At 35.6% G+C, this 18,864-nt stretch overlaps 2 protein-coding genes across 2 annotated transcripts; both read right to left on the bottom strand.

Annotated features, from left to right (window-relative positions):
- Positions 1 to 1,214: 1,214 nt before the first annotated feature.
- Positions 1,215 to 7,664, bottom strand: LOC109052669 (actin, alpha cardiac muscle 1-like). Its single transcript, XM_019070085.2, has 9 exons — positions 7,534 to 7,664; positions 6,027 to 6,169; positions 5,612 to 5,740; positions 4,383 to 4,493; positions 4,210 to 4,294; positions 3,962 to 4,123; positions 3,467 to 3,658; positions 2,129 to 2,310; positions 1,215 to 1,513 (listed from the first exon to the last, which is right to left on the bottom strand). The coding sequence occupies exons 2-9, from the start codon at positions 6,153 to 6,155 to the stop codon at positions 1,370 to 1,372; spliced, it is 1,134 nt and encodes a 377-aa protein (XP_018925630.2). The 5' UTR covers positions 6,156 to 6,169; positions 7,534 to 7,664; the 3' UTR covers positions 1,215 to 1,369.
- A 7,241-nt stretch (positions 7,665 to 14,905) lies between these two features.
- On the bottom strand, positions 14,906 to 17,673 carry LOC109050986 (guanylyl cyclase-activating protein 2-like). The gene is made up of 4 exons (XM_019068517.2): positions 17,193 to 17,673; positions 16,858 to 17,007; positions 16,690 to 16,780; positions 14,906 to 15,665 (listed from the first exon to the last, which is right to left on the bottom strand). Exons 1-4 carry the CDS (start codon positions 17,430 to 17,432, stop codon positions 15,532 to 15,534), a joined length of 615 nt encoding a protein of 204 aa, XP_018924062.1. The 5' UTR covers positions 17,433 to 17,673; the 3' UTR covers positions 14,906 to 15,531.
- Positions 17,674 to 18,864: the final 1,191 nt, after the last annotated feature.

Genomic DNA, 18,864 nt, shown 5'->3' with positions numbered 1-18,864 from the left:
TAAGTCTGGCTTTTTAACCCTCTCCCACTGTACACCCTTTACAACCCACATCGTCCAGAACCCACAAAACTGGGTCTCTGTGTTATAATTAGAAACTCAAGGGTATATGATACATAGCGGGAGCCATTCATTCAACCTCATGTCATTCCAAAGTGTTATGAATTTCTTTCTTCTGCTGAACACAAAAGGAGATATTTGAAGAATGTTGAGGTTCGATGTTATTTTGGATTTTAGATGAGTTTGTTTCTTCATCAGAACAGATTTGGAAAAATTTAGCATTACATCATTTGCTCACCCATGGATCCTCTGCATTGAATGGGTGCCATCAGAATGAGAGACCATACTGGAGAAAGCAACATGCAGCTTTTCACTTCCCAAGATGTATATGGATGGACTGGATTATTGTGATGTTTTTTCACCAGCTGTTTGAACCCTCATTCTGACGGCACCCATTCACTGCAGAGGATCCACTGGTGAACAAGTGATGTAATGCTAAATTTCTCTAAATCTGTTCCGATAAAGAAACAAACTAATCTACATCTTGGAAGGCCTGAACATGGTATAATTTCAGCAGATTTTCATTTTTGAGTGAACTAGTCCTTTAAGGTGGCAGCGTTTGAAAAAATGTTTGGTTCAATTCTGGAACTTTTCTCTCAAAAGCAGATTACAGATGTATGAATAATATGTAACCTGATGCTTCTAGAGGGATTTTAAGAGTATTTATACAAAGTTTATACACTGATTCAATAATAGATGCTACTGCAATACTATTCTTTACTTCCAATATTTTTGCCCTAGATTGTTGGGTTTCAGCTGTGAAACACAGTGTACTATTCTGTTGCTCAGCCACAGAGTATCAGCTGTGCCTCTGGCCTACATTAAACTGACCTGTTTTCTTATCGTCATCATATATTTAGGGCTATTGATGATCATAAAACCTCAGAGGGCAGGATCAAATCTGTGTTATTGTTAGAGTAAACAGGCATTTTGGTTCAGACGATCACATTATAATGTGGTTATAAGCAGGTTATTTTGCATAAATTCTTTAGCAACTTAGGACACTGATCTCAAGGGTGTTTTGTGGTATTATCACAGCAGCAGTCTGCCATCCGGTGGCCTTGCTGAAGAATGATCTCAAACCTGAAAGCTGGAGACTATCAATTCATGTCTAAGAAAGTGCTTATATATACAAAGAGACATTTATTGAAAATATGTAAATGTATTTACTGAACAATTTATTGTGGCTGTAGATGTGAATCCTTGTACAGGGGAACTTGAAACAAACGTCCGCAGTACAAACACAAGACGTGAAATGGTGCAAAGACTAGAAGGAGAGTCCAGGACAGAGGAGAATGAGAGGAGGAGGGATTTAGAAGCACTTCCTGTGGACAATGGAGGGTCCGGCCTCCTCGTACTCATCTTTGCTGATCCACATCTGCTGAAAATCAAAAAGGCAACCCAAGATGGAGCCACCGATCCAGACAGAGTATTTACGCTCAGGAGGGGCAATCATCTGTAGTTGGCAAAGGAAAAATTAATTATTATTGGCATTACCATTATCAATAATAATAATAATAATAATAATAATAATAATAATAATAATAATAATAATAATAATAATAATAATAATAATAATAATAATAGTATAACAACAAACAAATTATTGTTATAAATTACAAAACAATAATACAATGTACATTATGATTATGATGATGATGATGATGATATTATTATTATTATTATTATTATTATTATTATTATTATTATTATTATCAAAATATCCATAATGCAGACTGTTTCATTATTTTGTGATTTGTAATAATAATCATAATAATAAAATATCTTCATATCAGGCACTTAAAAATAAAAATAATCTGTATCTTTTTATACAAAAATCATTTAGATCGCAAAACAACTTTGCATAAATAATAATAATAAATATTAATGATTATACTTATTAAAACATTCAGTTTATCAATATTCATTAGTTTTGTAGTCTAATGATTACATTATTTATTGTTTCAAAAAAATAGATAATTAGACATTGGTTCTGTATATTCATATTGTACATTTAAACATAAAGATAATCTAAAGATAAAATAAAATGTTAATGTAAAAAAAACTGTACCTTGATCTTCATGGTGCTGGGAGCCAAAGCTGTGATCTCTTTCTGCATCCTGTCACCGATACCAGGGTACATGGTGGTACCGCCAGACAGGACATTGTTGGCGTACAGATCCTTACGAATGTCAATGTCGCACTTCATAATGCCGTTGTAAGTGGTCTCATGAATACCAGCAGACTCCATACCTACAGACAATGTAATTTAGATGATGAATGGGATTATACATGAAACATACTTCCATTTAAATACATTACATATGCAGTACCGTGTAATTCATGATTACATAATAGCGCTGATTTCATTATGGGAAGAACTTCTGGTTAGCCATTGTTCTATCAGGTCTACTGGATAAGGAAACAGTGATTGATGTACAATGTCAAGGCTAACAATCCTGTACACCATAAATAGACCCTCAGCCTTTGGCCATATACTGAAACACTCCTAATTAGTTCCTGACAAAAAGTGATCCGTCACATGTCACCTCTCCTAAAAGTGCACTGTAATGTAAGAAAAAGCACTAAAAATGCAGTTGGTTGAATTTTTCTCAGTGGGAAACTTGACCGCTTCGCTTTGCCCATGAAAGGTGGGTTTAATTGTGTTGCTACACATAGACTGATGTGCAAATGATTGAGAATTATTAATAACAGGAATTTTTCATCAGTGGGAATCTAGGCTTGGCAATGGCTCAAAAAGGAGAATATATTTTGATTGTGGGCTTAGTGCTTCAGTGTAGGCCCTGTTTCAGAATTGCTAGAAACTTACATGAATAATTGATAAAAAAAAAAAAAAAAAAGACATAATGTAGGGATATTCAAAGCGTGAATGAAGTAAAATGGTTACTCTTTATTAAATTATTTGTATTTTAAATTATTTATAAATAATCATTGGATTCTGATTTATCATAATAGTCCAATTCTAATTAAAACAAATAAGAATTATCTAAAAATTAAATAAAAAAAATATATACTTCTGGAAAAAAACGAAATAGTTACTCTTTATTAAATTATTTCATTTTTAATTGTTTTATTTTATAAATATTCATTAGATACCTATAAGAAGATACATTCATTCCAATCGAATAAAATAAGAATCATGTAAAAATAAAAAGTTAAATAAATTCATTACTATTTGCTGCTGAAAAAATTATTTTATAATTACCCTTTATTAAATTATTTTTACTCTTATTTGATTCTTATAGTTGCCTCATAGGCAGCTGAAATTCACAGGGGCGCTTAAATACAATAATATTTTTGACTAGGTTAAATAAAACAGAATCAAAAAGTACAAAGCGGTGGCGATGAATAATGTACGAATATTCAAATGAATAAATGAGAAACTGACCAATGAAAGAGGGCTGGAAGAGGGTCTCAGGGCAGCGGAACCTCTCGTTACCGATGGTGATGACCTGACCGTCGGGCAACTCGTACGACTTTTCCAGGGATGAGGAGGAGGCGGCGGTGGCCATCTCATTCTCGAAATCAAGAGCCACATAGCACAACTTCTCCTTAATGTCACGAACAATCTCCCTCTCGGCTGTAATAGTGAGTTAGAAAGGTATTACACGCGTTTAAATTATTTTTAAAAAGCAGCTCATTCAATTTACTTTTCCCTGCCGTTACTAGCGTTGACCAAAAGGTGGTGCTGTTTAGCTAATGAAGATTTCATAACAGCGTAAACTTTAAAACAAGAACGTTTACGCGACGTATAAACGATTAAAAATTAATTAATATTTAAATTTAAACACACAGTTTATTATCTATTAAGTGAGTGCATTAGAATATAACCTTCTCATCAAGTATAATTTATGTGAAAACTGCAGAGAGTGAGGTATATTACCAGTGGTGACGAACGAGTAGCCTCTCTCAGTCAGGATTTTCATCAGGTAGTCAGTCAGGTCTCTGCCGGCCAAATCCAGTCTCATGATGGCATGTGGAAGGGCGTAGCCCTCATATACAGGCACATTGTGGGTCACACCATCACCGGCATCCAGCACAATACCTGGAGCATATCATAAGAGCATGAAAAACCAAACAGATGCAGTTTAGAGCACCTACTGTATGATGGGCACTGTAGGCAATGCTAACCTGTGGTACGGCCAGAGGCGTACAGTGAGAGGACAGCCTGGATGGCCACATACATAGCCGGAACGTTGAAGGTCTCAAACATGATCTGAAATACAGACAGAAACCAATATATTTTAATATTATGGAAATAATACCATTAATGCCGTAATGTTAGGGTCTTCAAAAGGACTTGCCTGGGTCATCTTCTCTCTGTTGGCCTTGGGATTCAGTGGAGCCTCAGTGAGGAGGACAGGATGTTCCTCAGGAGCCACACGGAGCTCGTTGTAGAAGGTGTGGTGCCAGATCTGAGAAGATAGTATTGCGTTTTTTATTATATATGGAGAAACACTGGTCACATTTACCACAGCTTGGTGAATTTTTGCGAGAAAAATGTATGGGATTCCATTTGTGCCAAAAACGAGTTTTGTACTATACATTTGCCCAAGTCTACAATCATTTGTTTGCCTTGATATCTGTTTTTTTTTTTTGTCTCTCTCTCAATAATGAGTTTCCTCTTCTAGGGAACTTACGCTGCGTCCTCTAGCAGACACTATGGGGGACTGCCGCCAACAGGACTGGTGTCTGAAGCACGCGTGAAAGAACTCCAATCCCATTGGCCCACGTAGCCCGTGATGTCAAAAAAAAGTATAATTGCGCCTGCCAAATATGTCACCAAATTTTGTTGTCTTTAGGAGCCATTTGTTTGTCAGTACATATGTAGATATTATGGCAGGGTGTATGTGGCGGCAGGTCAAGCTGGCAGAGCCTTGCACACAATGGCTATGTTACAAGCTTACCAAGCTGACTTGCTTAGAGATGTAGATGAGGGCAAGGGTTTGTCCCCTAAGGCAGTCGAGGAACTGTGCCACAAATGCCTCTCCACAAATAGATCCACACTACAGCCTTGGCTCTTCGCGCCAGTAAACAGACTGCTACTGCCAATGGGTGTACGATGGCAGCAATGGTGATTATGGAGAGGCATTTGTGGTTAAATCTTGCAGACATCGGGAAGAAGGAGAAAGCCTTTCTTCTTGATGCTCTACTTTCATCTTCCGGGCTTTTTGGCACTTCCGTTGAGGTGGTGGTCGAGAAGTTTAGGGAGGCAAAATTGCAGTCCGCTGCCTTCAGGAAGTTCACTGAACTTTAAGGACTACAGATTTATTCACATTTATTTTTTTGGCACCAATAGAACACCATAGAAATCCATTCATTTCAACGGAAATCAATGTGATTGGGAATTTCACAAAAATTTCAACAGATTTTGCAGTGGGTTGAAGCCGTTTATGTGAACTTGCCTCACTGACCAACAGAAAGTTGCTTTGTTTTGCTAAGTGACCTACACTACTGATAATAGACAATGGACCTTTTTTCCTAATGTGACCACACTTTTGCTAATTAAACCATAAATAACTGTATGGTCTACCTTCTCCATATCATCCCAGTTGGTGATGATGCCGTGCTCAATGGGGTATTTGAGGGTGAGGATGCCTCTCTTGCTCTGGGCCTCGTCTCCTACATAGCTGTCTTTCTGACCCATACCAACCATGACACCCTAAAGGAAGAAACAATAATGCAAGCTTTCAGTCACAATCTACACATTCAGGGTAACTATTGATTCTACATTTGTTTCAAATACTTCAGCATTCACACTCCTTTTCTAGAATTAATGTTTGCTTATTAACATTTGAAGCAAGGATCGATGCTAGCAAAGTATCGCCTTTATGGGTCAAAGGTCAAAGCTTACTGTGACTAAAGTACTGTGACTTAAGAGCCACTTTACTGATTGGATCAAAATAACACTAAATCCCAGATGAGGTGAATGAGCGTTGTCGTCTCACCTGATGGCGGGGTCGGCCCACAATAGAGGGAAACACGGCCCTGGGTGCATCATCTCCGGCAAAACCGGCCTTCACCAGACCTGAGCCATTGTCGCACACCAGAGCGGTGGTTTCTTCCTCGTCGCACATGTTTGCTTAGACAGCTGGCGTTTGAACACAAATGGCATGGGAAGCAAACACATGACATGTCCATTAAAAAGCAGAAGGATTTTCTCATGCCTATAAAAAATACTTGTCTTTGCTTGTTGAATTAATGTAGCACTTGAAGCTAAATGTAAATGATTCATCTGTGCTTAAAAAGAGCGTTCTGACATCCTCAGTTATGGAGACCTACCCTCCCAACGGCAGACTCGTAATGTGCTATAAATAATACATATTTTATTATTATTTGATATCTTGAGTTGAGCATAAAAAGCTTTAGTTTGTAATATTTTTATTGCGCTGCTTCTGAATTTGAAAAGTTGTTTTAAAATGCAAAATATAAGCATTTCATTGGTCCACTGAGTACTGTATGTAACAAATAATTCATGAAATAATTCATTATTAAAAGGATAGTTCACTCAAAAATGGAAATTCTCTCAACACCCTCATGTTTGTTTCTTCTGCTGAAAATGATTTGAAGTGATTTTTACAGTAAAAGTCACTGATTTTTAATATACACTACCGTTCAAAAGTTTGGGGTTACTTCGATTTTTGAAAGAAGTCTTCTATACTCAACAAGGCTGCATTTATTTGATCAAAAATAAAGTAAAAACAAATGTTTTTCTTCCGACATTTTAGACTATATAAAGGAATGACCATATAATTTTTTTCTCTCTCTTTCATATTGTAATTTATTGATAATATGTCTGTTGCTCCCCCTTCCCTGTTTGTTTGTATGAATGGATGTTATTTTGTTAATATAAAAACAATAAAAAGTTTATAACAAAAAAAAAATTAAATAAAGTAAAAACAGATATTTTGAGTTTTCTATTTTAATATATTCTAAAATATAATTAATTCCCATTTACAGCAGCCATTACCTCCAGTCATTCTTATATGCTGATTTGATGATCAAGAAAAAAAATTATTATTATCAGTGTCAAGAACAGTTGTGCTGCTTAATATTTGTGTGGAAACCATGATAAAATAGTATTTTTTTTTTTTTGGGGGGGGGGGGGGGGGGTAAAACGTATTATTTTTATTAATAGGAAGTTCAATTAACAGCATGTAAAATTGACTTTTTGAAACAGAAATCTTTTGTAGTATTATAATTATCTTTGCCGTCCCTTTTGATCAAATAAAAGTATACATTTCTTAAAAAAAAAAAAAAAATGTACTGAACGCAAAGTTTAAATAAAAAGCATGGATTAAAAGTTCTTCAAAGTATCTTAATTTTTTTTCCCCACAAAGTTTTCAATTTTGAATGCACTAACATTCCCAGTATATCCAAAAACCAAGCTTCGCTACACTATCTGCTGTAGCCCAACAAACCATTTAATATAAACATCCATTGAAGTAGACTCACCCAGGAGAGCTTGCACAACAGGCCTGGAAAGCTTGCTCCCTAAAGAGCGGTAGAAAATAAGAGAGTGAGCAGCCAGTTCACCTGTCCTGTATTTATATAGAACCTTGTCACCAGGGCTTCAGAACCTCAAGCCTTTTTAGGACACATTACAACCCTGCATCACTCAAAGGTGGGCCGTCCCATGTGAAGATGGAGTATTGGAACGGATCTCACAATGGAGACTATCGACTGACAGTTGCATTTAATATTAGAAGATAATTTATGGCTCTCGAGGACATTGTGGACTATTGTTGGAAAGAGAGGTAGCCAGTTCACTGGAAGAGAATGGCATCCCACCGGCCGTTATAAATAAGACGCCGAGCATTGGTTATAATGGACGAATGACCATTTGGCTGTTGTCTGTTGTCTGTCAGTTGTGAGGAACTTCTAGCTGGCCTTCAAAGGAAATTGCCGCCCCATATGGGTGTGGACGTTACACCAGGAACCAAAGCCTACCAAATGAGGAATGATTTTCAGTGTCTCTTACCAAAAGAAAATCACGGCTTCTAGGAAACTGACAATGTGCCACACTTTCTTATGATTGTAGGGCTATTGTATGTGTGGGTGTCTAATAATTACATGAACACAAAAGCAACTTGATTGCATAGTGTCAAGAGAACGCCATGGCATGCTCTACAAGTAGTTTGACTTTTGACTTTTTTAACTCCACAAATCCCATCTTTTACATCGTGAGGACTCTTAGACATGTTTGATAAACCATTATCTAACATACAATTAACCTAGTATAACAAATTACTAGGTTTAAAAACATCAAATAGTGACGTTGTGAACTTCTCAACTGTTTTTACAATTCATATTTTGCAACAACATAATTTGAGTTTTACTCTACTGGTGTAAAAAGCTTCTTATTTTAGTGACCTATAATATATTACATAAAATAAGCTAAATACTGTATATTATATTTTGCTGATTGTATATAGTGCAACACTGTTACCCAGAGTTGTTATTGTTGACTAGAACTAAAACTATTAAAAACGTTTTTTTTTTTAAACATTGAAATACAGCCAAAATAAAATTTAAAATACAAATATTAGACAAAAAATCTAAACTTGAATTATGAGAAATGAAATAAGTAATTGAAATAACTTCAAGTAATAAAATTACTAAACAATTGCTTAATTTAAAATGTAATAAGAAACAAGCTAAAGAAAATGAGAAAAGCACATAAAATAATTACTAAAACTTAAAACTGAAAAAGCTCATTCAAAATATGAACAAATACTAAAAGAATACACAAATAATACTAAAATAACACTGCCGTGTTAAAATTGACAAATAAATACTGTTATTTCATTAAGTTTTCTTAAAATGTCTGTTGACTAGATAGATAGATAGATAGATAGATAGATATATAGATAGATAGATAGATACTGTTATTCATTTTTTTGTTGTTGTTGTTGTTGTTATTTCTCAATATTTCTGTTGACTAGCCTTCAACCCTGTTACCAAAGATACTATAAGAAGTATACAGTATATAATATTTTATATTCAATATATGCCTATTGTTATCTACAAACCAACATTTGGTCCTATTTTTTTTCCTATTGAGTAACTATAAATTTAGGCTAAAATTTTTATAAAGCTTAAAATATTGTGGCATAGCTTTCCCTTTTTCAAGCATATATATGTCTGTACTTACAGTACATACATGTATATACTGCATACTGAAAAAGTAAAAAAAAAAAAAAAAAAAAAAAAAGGTTTTAGCAACCCAGTCTAGGATAGTGCTACATAGTAAATATCATTCTAATGCAAAAGGCCTACTGGAGGTCATAACAACAACATTGGATGACTTGTACTGAGTCTTAAGTTTAAATGTTAGTCCAAGTTTACATTCTCAAGGGCAGCTGGCCATTTGCATTCTTCAGATCACACAGAGATAATCCACAGTCTCCCTCGTTTGACTCTCCAGAGGGCTAAAGTTTGGCAGTGTGTAAGTTGGAGGCCACCCAGTAATGTACAAATGCAATGGCCTTCCACCAGGCCTTAGATTCTGTTAATGACACACTGACAAACCCACCAGCATTGACTGTAGATGGTAAAAGAGCCGCTCAGACACACACACACATACTTGTGTAAGGCGTAATGGTTTTTATACTTTACAAACTGTATTTTTTTTATCACCCTACACCAACCCTACCCCTAAACCTACCCCATACAGAAAAATACTGGCAATTTATGAATTTCATAAAACACAGGAAGTGTCCTCATAAACCATGTTTACGTTGTAGTACCCATGTCATTATACAGTACACACACACATGCTGGCACACAGACACATTTACTAATGTTGTTTTTATAACAGACACTATTTTCTCATATACCATTATTTTAGGTTAAACAGTTATTATGTCAAAAGCATCAATGGCATGCCAATGAATGCAAAGAAACGCATAATGTTTGCCTTATAGACTTCCCTTGCTGTAAATGCATTTTCTTTTTGTTTTACACACAGACTTGTGACCTGAAATATTCATTTACATACTGACTGGAGCTTGATGATTATAAGTTAGAATAATGTATGAGTCAACATAGGGATTCAAATAAATTAGATAGATAGATAGATAGATAGATAGATAGATAGATAGATAGATAGATAGATAGATAGATAGATAGATAGATAGATAGATAGATAGATAGATAGATAGATAGATAGATAGATAGATAGATAGATAGATAGATAGATAGATAGATAGATAGATAGATAGCAAATGTCATCCAGATATTGTATTTTTTGTTTTACACATAATTGCATATTGCCCACAGTACTACACACTACATATATAGTAAAAGCAGTATACTGTTCTAAATATAATAATAAACTCTGACCGTTATGTAGTTCTTCTGTTTCCCTTAGTCCAAATGGCCCTGAAGGGACAACAGTAGACTGCAAGAATGTTTGTACATGTGTTTGTAGCCAAACAAATGCACAAGCATACCAACAGCAAGTTAAATATAAAACCTCTCACTGCAGGATTGCATGCAATATTCAAAAAGGACTGACACTTTACTTTAGAGCTGTCACACTGTCCTGTCATCGGATTAGAGCTTCAGCCTCCTCAGCAACAGTGACACATTATTTGCACACTGACATGCACACATACTGTATATGGCTACAATAAAAGGTTTTGTCAAGTCTAGCTAACTTTTGAGGGCAAATTTGACCCCAAAGTAAAGCCACACACTTGTGTTAACGCATACAGGATCAGCTCCTGCCAGGGTTTCTCTAGTGAATAAAAACAAACATCATTTTATAGTGGTTCCACTCTGAAGCGCTTCTGTCACTGTTGGATCATGTGCCCTCAGTCCTCTGCTCTTCTGCTGCCACTGCCTTTGTCTCATAACTGAAATTCCACCTCACTAAACATAGATGCATCCATTCTCAATGCCACAATGGTGCATTTGGGATACAGATCAGAATTAGTTTCACAATGTTATCTTCAAAGAATATTTTATTGCTCAGAAGTCGCTGTTCATAGCTCAGGAGTTCTCAGACATGTATCAGAGGTTTCCCCAAACACTCCTTATGAGAAATTAAAAATAATAATGTAAATGTAAATCATATAAATAATCACTAACTAATAAACATATTAATATACGATATTATTAAAGACAGTTATACAAATATATATATAAATCATATGTGTGTGTGTGTGTTTGAATATTGTTGAATATTATGAATTAATATATGCAAAATACTAACAAAAAATTCTAATTAAACAGTGTATTTTGTAAAATGTATATTTTTTCATACAATTATTCATTATGTTTTTTGTATATTAACCATGTCTCTGCAGAGCATTTATTTATTTATTTTAATTTTTTTCCCAATGTGTTTTATTGGTACACAGTGTTTAGCATCTTCCTGGTGACTAGGAGAACAATGTCATGGAGAATTTTAATGTGCTTGTTATAGAGGGCCAGGAAGCCACATGAATTTTGAATAAACTGCCAGGAACTGCTTCAGAAGGCTGTTAAAAAGATGTGTTACAACAGATCTGTTTCAAGCTCTTTGATGCAACAGAAATGCTTTTGAAATTAGATTGAAATTTATTTAATCCTTCAGGAATACCAGACCCCAGTGAGTTTAGAGAAAATGAGATACAACAAGCTGCAGTTGTTTTGAAGTGATGAGTCTAAATTTAGTTACATGCAATGCAGATTGCTAAAGTGAAAACTGGAAAAATAGGACAAAACACAGCCAGACATTGAGGCTGTTAAAAGTTCCCCACCATTTAATTGTATAATTTCTATTCTATAATCTAGCAATAAATCACCTCTGAAATTACAAATAAATTTCCTATAGTAAATATTAATTAAAGGTAACACAACGTAATATGCAAAGTAACTAGTTTATAAAAAATAATGATGTTTATTTGAAAAATATAAATATAAATAAATAAATAAATATATATATATATATATATATATATATATATATATATATATATATATATATATATATATATATTAAGCAGTAACAGCGCTGTAAATTTAGCTTCAATTTAGATATTAAAGGATATTTGTGTTAATTTTATGTAATGTTAGATAAAAATTATTAAATATATGTAATAGGTCTTCTTTTTCTTTGCCATTGTGTTAGCATCTGTATGACTTAGGGTCATTTTAGGTAACAGTGCATGATCTGCCAAACTGTAGTCAGACAGACTAACAAAAACCCAGTAAGTGACATGTTCATCACAGAGAAATCAAGTGAAGAAAATAAATGAATTACAAATTAAATTAATTAGAAAAGAATTTGAGGAATGCAGTTTCTTATAAGGTCGCTAAAAGTCTACCTAGATGATTTATAGGGGTTAATTGTGGTTCGGCCAAAGTATGGAACTCCAAGGGTTAAAAAAAAAAAAAAAAAAAATACATAGTTTGAATTATGTCACTGTTAAGAATAGTTCATTGCTAAGCACCATCTGTGAACACATCACATACTGGGAGGCACCATGCTGGAGTAAATCTGTCTTCCAATTCAGTTCAATAAATCATAGAGAAATAAGGTTTAATTCTGTACATAAATGATGCATGCACATGCATGAGTGGCCTGTGTGTCACATGCCCTGTAAACTTGGCATGTGTGAACTCATGCAGACATGAATTATAAATGTGCTTCTGGCTCCAGGCTGGGTTTCCTCTGCAGAATTTGTTTGATTACAGCTTTTATTCATGCACAGATTCTACAGCCCTGTATAATAAGCTTGGGCATTCAAGCATTTTGTTCCACTCGCACAAGACATTTGCACACTGAATAAGCAGTTTATGACATTTACCTGATAAAAGAACACTAAGGTGTCTATATGAAAGTTAAATAACTGCAGAGAGACACGAAGGCTAAGGATTCAAATGCAGCTCTTTATTTTAAAGGGTGAGACTGATGAGGTAACAGGTAAATGCAATCAGTGATGAGTCCAGGCAAAGGATTATGGGGAATGTAGTCTGTGAGAGTGTGACAACAGTCTGGGGTAGAGTGCCCCCAGGTGGTTCTCAGGGGCACTCCAGCTGGTGATCATAACAGTCCAGTATTTTTAGCTTCCAGACGCTCCTCAACAAGAATAGACTTAAGTCCAGGGGCGAGGTGGAGCAGAGTTGGAACAGGGGGAGGGATGGAGGACCAGGTCCATGTGCTGGAAGCAGAGGACCTGGAGACTGAGGTAGAGCAGAAAACCTCACAGGGAGCTCACAGGCTGGCATCAACACAGGACTGATCTCTAAGGCTTGAGTGGGCTCTGTAGCAGACTCATGGACTGGAGTGGGCTCTGGAGCATACTCATAGACTGCAGCAGGCTCTGGAGCGGACTCATGGACTGGAGCGGGCTATGGAGCGGACTCATGGACTGGAGCGGGCTCTGGAGCGGACTCATGGACTGGAGCAGGCTCTGGAGCGGACTCATGGACTGGAGCGGGCTCTGGAGTGGACTCATGGACTGGAGCGAGCTCTGGAGCAGACTCATGGACTGGAGTGGGCTCTGGAGCGGACTCATGGACTGGAGCAGGTTCTGGAGCCGATTCATGGACTGGAGCGGGCTCTGGAGTATACTCATAGACTGGAGCGGGCTCTGGAGCAGAATCATGGACTTGAGCGGCTTCTGGAGGAGTAGTAGAGCAGTGTGTAGCCCAAACACACAAAATGGCGACTGCCATTACTGAAAGCACTGAGGACAGGGGAACAGCCTCTGTGACAGCCCGTGCTGAGGCCCTTGGAATGCCAACTGCTCTAGCTGAAACCAACAGTGGGTCCGCCAAGCTGGAAGCCAGCCACAAACGCCTGTTGAATTCCTTGAGTGTTTTCAAATGCAATGTTCACTGTGACCAGGAACACTGGAGTGGTATCCGTGATGGCTGAAGACTGTGGAGTGACATCCACAATGGCTAGATGCTCTGGCATGGTGGCCATCTTGTGGAGAGGTACTGGGCTGGCAATAACTGAACTGGAAGGTACTGAGAGTACAGGACTAGCAACCATTAGAACTGGACATGCTGGTGACTGATATGACAAGCTCCATGGTCACTGGAGCTTGGTGTGTGGTGCCCCCTCCCAAAAAAATATTTAGGGGAAGGGTCCTCCTTGACCCCCACAGTGAAGGAAGAACCACTTAGCAAAAGTGCATAGTCATTGTACTGTTCTGAGGTCAATTATTTTATTCCAGTGGGCATGCAAGCTCTTAAAGGATAATTTTAGCCAAAGCTGTACAAGCCTTTGAACACTGCATCCTTCCAGTTCAAACAGTTAGAGTAAGGAGACACAGGTGAATGCAATCAGTGAAGAGTCCGGGCAAAGGATTATGGGGAATGTAGTCTGTGAGAGTGTGACAACAGTCTGGGGTGGAGTGCCCCCTGTTGGTTCTCAAGAGCACTCCAGCTGGTAATCGTAACAATGACCTTACATGCTGTCGGGAATAATCGCTGTAAAATCCTGCATGTAAAAGCACTCATTGTTCAAAATATCAAAGAATCAGACAACACTCGTTTGCATATTGTTTACACACTGCACAATGAGAAAGCATTTTACATTGAAAAACTTACACATAGCACCTTTAAGATATAAATATATAAAACACAAAAAAGGAAGAATCTTCTATAGGCATTAAAAGTTGTAAGTTATTAGTTAAATAAATAAACAAACAAAAATAGAAACAGTGTACAGTACATGAAATTATCACCACTGTAATAATAGTATATAACAATTCATTTTAATAATATAAATAATAATTTATATATTGTATTGTTATAATCTGATTGTAGCATAATTGTGAAATAAGTGAAAAATACTGTTTTTTACATAAAAATGAATTGGGTTGATTAGTAAAATTACATATGTACTATATGAACATAAATAAATAATATAGACACACTGTATAGTTTATGGTATAAAAATCAGCACTGTAATAATACAAGTGAAATATAAGTGATTGTTTTTACATAGTAAAATTGCATATGTACTGTATGAACATAAATAAATAAAATAGACACACTGTATATTTTATGGCATAAAAATCAGCACTGTAATAATACAAGTGAAATATAAGTGATTTTTTTTTCTTTACATAAAATTGGGTTAAACAGTAAGATTACAGATGTACTGTAAAGACAAATAAATAATGTAATAAAAAATAAAGGCTTCTTACTTACAATGGATACAAATGGGTTAAATAGTAAAACTTACTGCAGAACATGGTTATAGTTCTCTTAATGTAATTTTTGGGTATTTGAATATCAGTATCAGCACCAGACAAAGAAGAAAGTGTGAGTTGGTTTTACACATGCGGACTGGTTGAACATCAATGTGCTCAATGGTGAGGCACGCACGTCGCTTGTGACAGAAGGCAAATATTTTCTGACCTCCATACCAGGTCTCTCCCATTTGCAGCTGCCAACATTTGAAAGATTGTAAAAGGTCAAGCAGGTTTTGGCCCATGGGTCTTGACCTTATTGAAAACTCATGTTTTTTTTCCCCCAGTTTTCCCTGAACCAGCCACGTGCATTAGTGTCCAGTTTTAAGAGGTCCATAATTGAGGCCTCTTTTTTTGCCCCTTCCATGAACTCTGACAGGGATATTTGACCTGTTGGTGAAGAGGAAGAGGAAGAGTCTTTAATGAAGTCTTTCATCAGCCCCCACGCCTCTCTCTCCCTGACCACCGACAGGCTTAATTTAGCAACAGTCTAAGCCTACACATATTTAGGCTGCAGCACACGGGATTATTACGTAAGGCTGTTTATTCACCGATGTGGTCCTGTGGATTTTTAGAACGTAAACATTCTTCTGATACACCCATGAGTTTATTTAGAATGAGTTTTATTTACATATTTCACACATTTTTCTCAATCAACAATCATTTCCACCACATCTCTAATGATTTATTGTGTGTTTTCTGTGACGGATATGACACTGATGTGAATGACAAATTGAATATTTATGGAATAAAACAGCAGATATCTTATTATAGCTAGTTTTATTAATCCTAAATTTCAAAATGATCAAAAAAATTGAAATGATCACAAACATTATCTTCTGTGGAAAAAAAACACCACAATGGTTGGATAGCCATAATTTGTGTAAAAATTTGTATAGATAGATAGATAGATAGATAGATAGATAGATAGATAGATAGATAGATAGATAGATAGATAGTCTATCTAAACTGTCAAAACTGTGGAAAGCCCTTTAATTCCAGTAAAGATAGATCTTAATATACACAATGACACAAAGAAATTAAACAAAAGATATATACTGAGTTTGGTGTGGAAGACCTTGACTGGCCTTCACAAAGCCCAGACCAGAATCCCACTAAACAGCTTTGGGATGAACTGGAAGGCTGTCTGTTAGCCAGACCCCATCACCCAACATTAGTCCCAGACCTCACTGATGCAATGGAAGCAAATCCCTACAGACATGTTGCAACATCTAGTGGAAAGCCAATCCTAGAAAAGTGAAAGCCTTGTTTTGAAATTAAATGTTTAACAGGCTTTTATGGGTGTGTTGGTCTGTGTATTTGGCAATATAATGTACCTTTAGCTGTTTATGCCAAGATATTACATGCTTTAGTCTTTAAATATTTATTTGAGAAAGGAAAACGAGGCTCTTACCATCTTTGTTTTCATCCAAATGTTCGAATATCCTATCGCAAATGTCACTGGGTGTCATGTTGATGTGGTTTTTCTGAAGTTGGCAAATTATCTAGAAGCAAAAAGCAAGAAACCCATTAGAAGAGGAAATAAAAAGATGAGAATGGTGAGACTCAAGATCACTCTTGCCTTTATAACACGTTTGACCTCTTGCCTGTCCAACTTTCCATTGTCATCTCTGTCATAAACTTTAAAAGACCATTTCAATCTGTCCTCCAGTTTGCCTCTCAGAACCAGGTGGATGGCTGCTACAAATTCCATAAAGTCTATAACATCATCCTGCAAAGAAACATAATTGATTTCCAGCCGATTAGCTGATCACACATGCAAATAATCAACGATTATGCATAGAAATTGCTGCTTCGCGATCAGCACTCAATTTTTAAGGAGATGAGAAACTTTCATTTTAATATCTTAGAAGAAATGATGTAAAAATAGTTGACCTTTTCAACTCTTGCGCTTACCCTGTTTGTGTCAAAAGATTTGAAGAGGGTTTCTATGTACAAAGCCTCATCTTCTGATGTGCTCTGAATTCCGAAGATCTTGCGGAATTCATGAAGATGCAGGGCTCCACTTGGGCACTCTCTCATGAATTTGGTATAAAGAGGCTGGATGTCTGATAGTTCCACTTCCATATCTTCATCACTTTGAATTTGACCCATACTGAAACACAGTCTTTGTCCAAAACTCACAGTTCTGATCATATGAAAATGGCCACGATAACTGAGGCAAACGTGCCGCGCTGCATTCTCCTCGCAGGTAAACTGACATAATCTACTTACAACTAGAAACGTGCTGTCTTACTATGAACACACTGGTATTTTTAGAAGGCCTAAATCTCTTTTGCTCTTTGATCTGACGTGAAGAATCTTCCCGGTGAAAGGTCCTGATCTAATATATGATAAATCAATATGAATTTACCTGTTAGAGAAAGATGAGTCAGGTCTCTTCTTAATAAATAAATAAATGTTAAACAAATACTCAGAATCCATTATATTATATTATATTATATATAGAATAGAATAAGCATACTTAATTTGTAAATAAATAACTGTTTAAAATAGTCAAATACATAAATAAATAATCTGCATAATCACAAGGACAGAGAAAGAGAGAATTTATGTATTTTACATTGATTGTTGATGTCATGAATAAATAATAAATGATTAGGATTAGGATGCTTTAAATGCTTGACCTGATAAGAATATGCACTGTTGTAAATAAATTAATAAATAGATTCCATATGCCATATCTTAAGAGTAGTTACAGTTTAATATTTGCTAAACATGTCCACAAATACTTCAAATATAGTATCATTAAGAAAAAAATAAATAAAAATATAATTTTTAATATTTGGAAAAAAAATATGCCATATGATGAGAGTAGCATTACAATTTATTATTTGCTAAATAGGTCAACAAAGACTTCAAATATAGTAGCATTAAGAAAAAGAAGAAAAAAAAAACCAAGAAAAATATTTTTAATGACTGGAAAAATATGCCATATGGTAAGAGTAGCATTATAATTTAATAATTGCTAAACAGGCCAAGTCCATTTATGCCCTCTTTCCACAACATTTCTGAACACTGTTTTAACAGCAAAGCTTAATGCCTTGTCCAATGAACTTTGTCATAGATCACATCAATTTTACTTCCGGCCAATAAAACCTAAATCCACCCCCGTTTCACCTCTAGTCTTCTTTTTAATGAGGTGATACATTATTTAGCAGCAAGTAAGAGATAGTTTGTCAGGACTGACAGTGGAGACATAAGAGGTGAGAAACCTGTCATTAATGTCACTGTAATGCTCCGCTCTGAATCACCACAATCCCACATGCTCATAAAACACAGGACTGTAAGGTCCTAACATTAAAAAAAAAAAAAAATCAATAAAGAACTAAAGCTAATATGCAACATGCATTTTATAATATTTTAAAAAATAATAATAATAACAATAATAATAATAAAGTGTATTGTTCCACTAATCTTTTACAAAGAAATTTAAATCTGAACATAAATGCTCCCCTAAATATCTGTGGTGCTATAAACCTTACAAAACTACACAAAATGAAGCCTTAAACCATAAAATCTTTTAAAATAAATAAATAAAAATAAAAAACATTTATGTAAACACTGT

This window comes from Cyprinus carpio, chromosome A25 (assembly GCF_018340385.1).
Source record: "Cyprinus carpio isolate SPL01 chromosome A25, ASM1834038v1, whole genome shotgun sequence".
Lineage (NCBI taxonomy): Eukaryota > Metazoa > Chordata > Actinopteri > Cypriniformes > Cyprinidae > Cyprinus > Cyprinus carpio.
Note: the sequence above shows the minus strand (reverse complement) of the source record. Positions and strands in the feature narration are given on the sequence as shown.

What these genes read in the sequence shown, in the direction of transcription:
- LOC109052669 (XM_019070085.2), bottom strand. Translation starts at nt 6,155, where the DNA reads ATGTGCGACGAGGAAGAAACCACCGCTCTGGTGTGCGACAATGGCTCA. An exon ending in ACTGGGATGATATGGAGAAG is followed by an intron (nt 4,494 to 5,611) that starts GTAGACCATACA and finishes CTATCTTCTCAG; the next exon opens with ATCTGGCACCACACCTTCTA. An exon ending in ACAGAGAGAAGATGACCCAG is followed by an intron (nt 4,295 to 4,382) that starts GCAAGTCCTTTT and finishes TCTGTATTTCAG; the next exon opens with ATCATGTTTGAGACCTTCAA.
- LOC109050986 (XM_019068517.2), bottom strand. Translation starts at nt 17,432, where the DNA reads ATGATCAGAACTGTGAGTTTTGGACAAAGACTGTGTTTCAGTATGGGT. An exon ending in AATCTTTTGACACAAACAGG is followed by an intron (nt 17,008 to 17,192) that starts GTAAGCGCAAGA and finishes GTTTCTTTGCAG; the next exon opens with GATGATGTTATAGACTTTAT. An exon ending in AGGTCAAACGTGTTATAAAG is followed by an intron (nt 16,781 to 16,857) that starts GCAAGAGTGATC and finishes TTTTGCTTCTAG; the next exon opens with ATAATTTGCCAACTTCAGAA.